Here is an 8877-nt window from a genome sequence, read left to right as displayed (position 1 = left end):
GTCTGAGAACTCATCATGTATGTTTTGGAAAATGGATCCTTGGGACTTAGATAAAATACTCAATGTATTTGGCTAAGTCCATGTAAGTTTCTTATTCTCAGAATAACATAAAATATCTACGCACGTCTAATATTGTTGTTTAATAATAATGGTTTTACACTGGCTGCCCGGGACGACAAAAGAGAGAGGGCGCCGGGCCGGGTCCAAAAGTCCGGGACAATCAAACAATCGCCTGCAAGACAAAATGCAAATTCACATAATAATAATAATAATAATAGTAATAGTAATAAAAGAAAGGAGAAAATATATTTATTACGACATATCGACAGACCTCACTTTCCCTCCCTCTTCAAAGTTCCCATCTTCTCTTCCTATTCCTCCTCCTCCCCCTCCTCCTCCTCCTCCTTCCTCTTCCTCCTGCTGTTCTCACTGTGACCTCTGTGCCTGAAGGAGCTCGGGACCGACGGGAGATGACCCTCTTGCTCGGGAAGACTCCCCCTTCCCATTGCCTGCCTCGCGACACATTCGGTAAGCCGTTCATCGTACCACAGCTTGCAGACTAAGGTTGCGTTTCCACTTGCTTCCTTCTAGGGTTTCATCTTTTTCGGCCTGTGCCGGAATGAGGCTTGCCTTGCTTGTTTTGTTGTCGAATGTTGAGTACATAGGGTTTTCAGAGAATGAATTCTTCTACTGTCTAGGGTTTCTGGCCGCTATCTAGGGTTTCTGGCTATACCCGCATTACTGGTCTGTTCCGGCCACTTTGCGGACTTCCTTTCTTTGAGAGTTCTGTTTATTTTAAGTCTTCTTTCCTCTTTTTCATGTGTTGCATGTAGCAAGAGCCATCTTTGTGTGGCCGCCTTCTTCAACTGCAGGCTAGGGTTTTTTTCTGTCAGGAACCTCAATTTAATTTGTTCGAAGCTTACGTATGCAAGTTTAATCACTAGCTCTGATTTTTTGATTTGTTTGCCCTTAGATCTTCCAGAGTGTCAGTGAAGCCATGGCTGACGTGAAGAACGGTGATACCAAGGCCGGTGCTGCCAAGAAGTACGAGATCAATCTTGAGACGTTTGGAAAGAGATTGAAGGCCCTTTATACTTGTTGGCAGGACTTTAAACAAGAGCATTGGGGTGGAGCAGATGCACTGGCTATCATTACACCTCCACCTTCTGAAGATCTTCGCTACTTGAAATCATCTGCTCTACATACTTGGCTTCTTGGTTATGAGTTTCCTGAGACTGTGCTGGTCTTCTTACAAGGGCAAATTCAAGTTCTTTGCAGTCATAAGAAGGCTTTGCTACTTGAGGATCTTCAGCGATCTTCAAAGAGGTTGTTTGGAGTAGAAATAGTCATCCATGCTAAGGGTCGGGATGAGGATGGTGCTAGTAAGATGCGGGCCATTCTTGATGCAGTTGCTACTGTCAAGAAACCTGCATCTGGAGTTATAGGTTGGCTTGCTAAAGAAAGTCCTGAGGGGCCTCTTATGGAAATGTGGACTAATTTACTGAAAGAATCAGGGTTTAAGTTGGTGGATGTGTCGGGTGGCTTCTCTGAACTATTTGCAGTAAAAGATGAGGTGGAAATTCAAAATATCAGGAAAGCATCATTTCTATGTGCATCTGTTCTACAGAACTATGTCGTGCCCAAGCTTGAGGTAGTTATTGATGAAGAAAAGACGATCACACATGCTGAACTCATGGATGACACAGAGAAGGCTGTCATTGATCCCAGTAGGGCCAAAGTGAAGTTGAAGTCGGATAATGTGGATATCTGCTACCCTCCTGTTTTCCAGAGCGGTGGGGTATTTGACCTTAGACCAAGTGCTATCAGCAATGAAGATCCCCTGTATTATGATGCCCTTGGAGTAATAATTTGTGCTATTGGTGCTAGGTATAACAGCTACTGTGCTAATGTTGCTAGAAGCTACCTCATAGATGCAGACTCTTACCAAGAAAGAGCCTATAATGTGCTTCAGAAGGCTCATGATGCTGCTTTAAATGCACTGAAGCCTGGTAATCCTGTTTCTGCAGCATACAAAGCGGCTTACAAGGTTATTGAAACAGATGGCAGGGAGTTTTTACCACATCTAACCAAAACTGTAGGAACTGGCATTGGCATTGAATTTAGGGAGTCTGGGCTGAGTCTGAATGCCAAGAATGAAAGGATCGTGAAGCTGGGTATGGTTTTCAACGTGAACGTTGGCCTGCAAAATTTGCAGATGAACTCCAAGGATCCGAAGACACAAACTTTCTCCCTCTTACTTGCAGACACCGTTGTTGTCAGGGAAAAAGGACCAGAGCTTGCGACATCAAATTGCTCCAAGTCATATGATGACATAGCGTATTCTTTTAAGGAAGAAGAAGAAGAGGAAGTGGAGGAGAAGTCCAAACCAAAGAAATCAACAAGCAATGGGGTTGAAGCTCCACTAGCAAAAGCAACTTTGCGCTCTGACAACCAGGAAATGACAAAGGAAGAGGTTAGAAGGCAGCATCAAGCAGAGCTAGCTAGGCAGAAAAATGAAGAGACTGCTAGGAGGCTTGCAGCTGGAGGTTTAGGGCAAGGTGATGGCCAAGGCACTCTCAGGACTACAGGGGACTTAATAGCTTATCGGAATGTAGATGACATCCCCTTTTCAAAAGAGTTGATGATTCAGGTGGATCAGAAAAATGAATCTATTCTTCTACCTGTGTATGGTCTTATGGTTCCATTCCATATTGCTACTGTCAAGAGTGTTACCAGCCAGCAAGATGGCGGCCATTCATTCATTCGAATCATCTTCAATGTCCCTGGAGCTGGATACTCTGCCACTGACCTGGCATCACAAAAATTCCCTGGTGCAATCTATCTGAAGGAGGTATCATTTAGATCCAGTGATGTGAGGCACACTAACCAGGTAGTTCAGCTGATCAAGACGTTAAGGCGCCAGGTTGCACAAAGGGAATCAGAGAAGGCAGAGAGGGCTACTTTAGTGACTCAAGAAAGACTCCAGTTGTCAAAAGGCAAACCTATTAGGTTGTCAGATCTATGGATAAGGCCTGTCTTTGGTGGAAAAGGACGGAAGCTTTCTGGATCATTAGAGGCACACATAAATGGGTTCAGATATGCCACTATGAAACCAGATGAGAAGGTTGATATAATGTACAGGAACATCAAGCATGCATTCTTTCAGCCAGCTGAAAAGGAAATGATCACGCTACTACACTTCCACTTGCATAACTTTATCATGGTTGGAAACAAGAAGACCAAGGATGTGCAATTCTTTGTTGAGGTAATGGAGGTAGTTCAGACACTTGGTGGGGGAAGACGCAGCACATACGATCCAGATGAGATTGAGGAAGAGCAGCAGGAAAGGGATAGGAAAAATAAGATCAACAATGAGTTTAACCTTTTTGTGAAGAGAGTGTCCGAACTATGGGACCAGCCTCAGTTTAAAGATCTGGATCTGGAGTTTGATGTGCCTTTTCGGGAGCTTGGGTTCCATGGGGTTCCTCACAAAGCTTCGGCTTTTATTGTTCCAACTGTTAACTGCTTGGTTGAACTTATAGAGCAGCCCTTTTTGGTGATCACTCTAAATGATATTGAGATAGTTAATTTGGAGAGAGTTGGTCTAGGCCAGAAAGCCTTTGATATGACCATTGTCTTCAAGGATTTCAAGCGGGATGTTCTTAGGATTGATGCAATCCCTTCTGCATCACTTGATGGCATTAAGGAGTGGATGAACTCCATGAACATCAAGTACTATGAGAGCAGGATGAATCTCAACTGGCGTCCCATCTTAAAGACAATCTTGGATGACCCAGAGAAATTCATTGAGGATGGTGGTTGGGAATTTCTAAATATGGAGGTGAGTGACTCGGATTCTGAAAATTCTGAGGAATCAGATGAAGGATATCAGCCCTCTGATGTGGAAGAGGCTTCTGAATCTGAAGATGAAGATTCAGATGACGAGTCGGTTGTGGAATCAGAGGATGATGAAGAGGAGGAGGAAGATTCAGAGGAGGAGGAGGGTAAGACATGGGATGAACTTGAGGCAGAAGCAAGGAAGGAAGACAAGGAGAAAGGGGACGAATCTGACAGTGAGGAAGACAGGAGAAGAAGAAAGGCAAAAGCTGCAGGTAAAGCCCGAGCCCCTGACATCAGAGATTCTAGACAGCCTTTGAAGAAAACCAAGGTGAGGTGATGCAAATAAGTGTTTCTAGACTGAAGTGCTTGGTCTAACTGCGACAATCGTCGAGCTACCAAGGTTTGATTGAAATGAGTGCTTCAAGTTGTCTTGTTGGAGACTTTCGAATGGAGTACTTGCAGATCGTACTTGCAGATCATGTCCAATGTTAAACGTGCCATGCTAAACAACATTTAAGCAGGCAATTATATAATAGGATTTTTGATGTCTCAGGGCTAATGTAGGGCCTCAGTGCCAGCTTGGATATCTGGCTGAAATCTCCTTCTAACTGGTCCTCCCTTCTTGATTCTGTAAATATTTTCCATGTGGTCTGAAATTGCCATAGGACATTGTGAAGTATTTTTGAATGGTTGTTGAATTGATGTTTTACTGGTATCATACACTGGGAATGAAGATGCTTTTGGTGCGAGGTTTCCTTGGCTGAAGCAATTATCTCAAACTAGTTCCATACATCATCCCCCCTCTTGACCTCCCCCCTCTTCCCGAGTCCTGAACCTGAAAACATCTGTGTCCAGTTTTTGATGTAGTACCCTCCTATCAGTGGTCAGAGTGCATTCACCTTGGCTTATCTCTGTATATTCTCAGAAGGTGTTAGGTGTCAATTTTTATGGGGTCTTATCTACTCCCTAGTGTAGTACTCAGATTCTTCATGCCTTCCCATCTACTACTGCAATAGGTAAAGGATTGATGAATCTGCTAGTGCCCATCTTATATTTTTGAAGTATCTGGGATCTTAAACTATCGATCCCCCCATTTCCATAGAGAGCACCAACATGTTGTTGGAGTAAAAGTGTACACGCAAACTCCATGGTAGTGACATGGGATGTGGCACTGATTTGCTCAGCAAGAAAGGCAGTACATTAATATTTCACTCCACATTGGCTGATGCCCTAATAGAGTTTTCATTGGATAGTGGTGAGCAGTAATGATCTAGTGCTCCACTTTATCTTCTAGGTAATGAAGCTTCGCACTAGTTGGTTGTAGAAGACCAAGGGTTTCCGATGCTTGTTTACAGATGTTTTTTAGACATCTATAGAAGGTAAGGTTCTTTCATGAACACATTGATTTAGGAAACTATTGTTTTCATTGTCTTAATGTGTCTAAAATTTGGACTTTCAACTAGAAATTTTTGGCACGAAATCCAATGATTATTATAAAGAAAATTCGTAGTTGGAATTTGGAGCCAAGAGTAACAATGGCCAGATTCCATATCTGGATGACCTACATGCGGGTCCATACTAACTTGTATGCACGAGTAATTGAGATAACATCAAACTATTTAAGAGTAAATTGGAATCGGATGGTGTTTCTAGATCAGGTCAGGGTTGTTACATGGATATGCTTATTACTGCAAGTGAATAATCTTACTACACCAATGAAGTCTTTTCATTGTTCCATGTGTTTGCAACTTTGTTCTTGGTCCACCTCATTGTTCCATGTGTTTGCAACTTTGTTCTTGGTCCACCTCAAACCGCATATCCACATTCAATTTTTATTTTGGTTCGTTTCTTTCAGTGAGAACAGTTGTTCTATATTGAGGGGACCTTGTAATATGCTATAAGTGGAAGGATGGAGAATGAAAATTATAGTGTTATCAATCTGAGTAGTGCTGTGGTCTATTGTTGGATCAATTCATGTGGCATGGAAGACCATATGATCATAACAATTCTAGATCGTGAATGGTGGCCATAAACAATGTTTCCTCAAGAAAAGGCTCAGATATTGTTATTTCAAAAGGAGGATTAGACTCCCTTACAATTTAGCTAGACAAGCAATGTGAGAAATTGATGCTTTGAGAGATGCTAGTCTAGCCTTGTGCTAGAAATCAATGGGGACAAGATATGGGGAAGCAATTCCTCCTTTGTCATTCTATTTAATATAGCATATGCTTTAAAAAATGTGGCACATAATCTATCTTTGCAATATATTGTATTGCAAGTCTTATGGCCATAGGAATGGCAAACCCAATTGCTTTGTTTGTGTGCCTTTGGAAATGCTATCCATCACCCCATCTTATGAGTTGGCATCTTGACAAACTTGATTTCTCTTATTGGCATAAGATGAGTTCTGCGGGGTGCTTAAAGGGGTAAATGATCTAAAGTGTGGTAGTTGAGTTCATGTTTTCTTGGCTGAATGAATTCGTTAATACAATTTTCTTTACTTGCAAATTTGTTTTACTTGTTCGTTACAAATGAACTTCCTCAATTTAGATAATTTGTAAGCGGTATGTGTAGTCAACTTAGGATCTCAAATCTTAGAAAAATAGCCTCATAGGACCATATCATGGGTTTTACTATTCCCATGGTAAACTCCATGGTCTTTCATCCTCCATTATGGAATTGCAGATTTCATAGTTACATAGCCATATGGATAATTAAACCCAAAAAGAAAAAGAAACAAATCAAAATATAATGTTGTATTGGCTCCTAGGTGTACTTGTGTAAATTTTTGTGTAGAATCAATGACGTTTTGATGTCACCATTGTGATCAAACTTTTGATAAATCCCTTGAAACGACTCTTTGAAGCTTTGAATATTTGGATCTTTGGATGAAAAGAGATGAACTTCATCTTTTGTAATTTTGTACGCGTTTTTCTTGTGTTACCTTTTGTCTTTAGGCCATTTGACTAAAAATAACAAAGCTTTTCAAAATAAGATGTGAAGTGTTAAAGCAAAGTTGATTTTAGTTTATGACTTTAATCAAACTTATATTAAAGGTGTTGTAAGATGTGCTAATATTGTTGAACACTAATAATCTAAATAAATAAATAAACACTAAATACAATTGGAACTAGAATGTATAAGAATTTACTTATTTGGTATAAATAGTCGTTGATACTGTCAATCTAACCAAATGAAGTAATAGTTTATACAAAAAGAAAGCATTCAAAGTTAATTTTCAATGTAAATGTTGCTTATGATAATTATCACACACACACACACACACACACACACACACACACACTCTCTCTCTCTCTCTCTCTCTCTCTCTCTCTCTCTCTCTCTCTCTCTCTCTCTCTCTCTCTCTCTCTCTCTCTCCATTTGTTTGGTCTTTGAAAAGCAAGTGATGTTAGTTTTTAGATATAATTATCATATCTTGCATACTAATATTGGAGAGGGTAACACATGTTCAAATATTACGACATCAAACACATGGTATCTAATATACCTTCCAAAGAGCATATTTTCTTGAATGATAAGAGGTGGTGCACATGGAAAATATAACAAAGTTAAAAGACTTGTAATCTCATTCCAATGCTGATTAATAGGTCCAACAATTAGAATGTTAAATCATTTAGTACATAAGTGATATTCATAGTGAATGAATTAACTTGTAGAAAGAATAATGCTTCCTATTACATGTAGAGAGACAAAGCCAACTACTAATTAGCCTTTTAAACTGCATGGGTAAGTGCTAATTGCAACATATTCTAGAAGTAAATTACATTAGCCTAGGTAACATTGACCGCAATATATTTTAAAGATAAAATTACCTTAATTAAAAAATATGAAGCACTTGCTAATTGCAACATTTAATGAATTCTAATCACCACGTTATTAAATATAATAACCCAAAAAGTTACTCTTGGAAAATTGGTAGAGTGACTAGGGCTTCAACTGAAGAGCTAATGAACAAAACCTCCCCAATACAATAATTACAAATCACCCAATAGTTCACATTTATAGTAGCAAACCTAACATCTCAAAACTAAGAAACCTACAATCTCAAAAGTTGTAAAGAAGTTATATATGTTAATAAATTGAGGAAGAATAGAGAGAATTGCATGATAGGGCCAACCTCTCTTATGACAAAAGCCATGGCTTATCATCCTCTACCACGGAATTGCAAATTATGTAGCTATATAGCCATGATGTTTCTATATTAAAAAAAATTCAAAATACAATATTTAACTAATTCTTAGTGCAACTGATGCAAAATTGTTGTTAAGCACATGTGAAAATCTAGCAACTTGAAGATTTAAAATATTCAATATCATAGACCATAAAAGAAGTTACCCAAAAATATAGCGAAGCATAAGAGAAGATCTATCCTTCCCCATGACGAAAGCCATGGTTTGCCATCCTCCATTATGGGAATTTGGCATACATAGGTAGCCATATTTGAAGTCCTATACAAAGGGAATATGAAACAATTTTTTTATACTAAATATAGAAATTTTATGTGTAGAATCATGATAATTGGAGGTTACCATTTTGTTTAGAATATTTCCCAAAATGACTCTTGTAGCTTAGAATTCTAATTTTAAATAAGTGAGGAACATGCAATTTATTTTTTGTAGTTTTGTACTCAATTTTCTTGTTTTTCTCTCATCCCAAAATAATCCACATAAATAAAAATGTCCAAAGATTAATCATATTGAAAAAGCTAATTTGTAATAAAACAAAATCTTGTTTTAAGGAAAAATCTTATTATAATTTTTTTACTTCAATATAATTTAGATTAAAGATGTAACTAACTATATGCCTAAAGTTCAATGATTTCACCAAATAAATTAATATTGAATTTTAATATAATAAATTATTTGTAAAATATATATTAAAGTGCCACACACACACACACACACACACACACACACACACACACACACACACACACACACACACACACACACACACACACACACACACACACACACACACACACACACACACACACACACACACACACACACACAC

General features: G+C 38.9%; 1 protein-coding gene across 2 annotated transcripts; it reads left to right on the top strand.

The window, feature by feature from the left end:
- The first annotated feature begins 343 nt into the window (after positions 1–343).
- On the top strand, positions 344–5092 carry SPT16 (global transcription factor C). 2 transcript variants are annotated; one of them, XM_087661249.1, is made up of 2 exons: positions 344–528; positions 983–5092. In XM_087661249.1, exon 2 carries the CDS (start codon positions 998–1000, stop codon positions 4175–4177), a length of 3180 nt encoding a protein of 1059 aa, XP_087517375.1. In that variant the 5' UTR covers positions 344–528; positions 983–997; the 3' UTR covers positions 4178–5092. The 2 variants fall into 2 exon arrangements, with proteins under 2 accessions (XP_087517375.1, XP_087517374.1); XM_087661248.1 differs by having other exon boundaries at positions 974–5092.
- Positions 5093–8877: the final 3785 nt, after the last annotated feature.

This window comes from Lygodium microphyllum, chromosome 21, assembly GCF_053477565.2.
Source record: "Lygodium microphyllum isolate KBCC chromosome 21, Lygodium_microphyllum_v1.1.10, whole genome shotgun sequence".
NCBI lineage: Eukaryota > Viridiplantae > Streptophyta > Polypodiopsida > Schizaeales > Lygodiaceae > Lygodium > Lygodium microphyllum.
This window is presented reverse-complemented; position numbering and strand designations above follow the sequence as displayed.

What these genes read in the sequence shown, in the direction of transcription:
- SPT16 (XM_087661249.1), top strand. Translation starts at nt 998, where the DNA reads ATGGCTGACGTGAAGAACGGTGATACCAAGGCCGGTGCTGCCAAGAAG.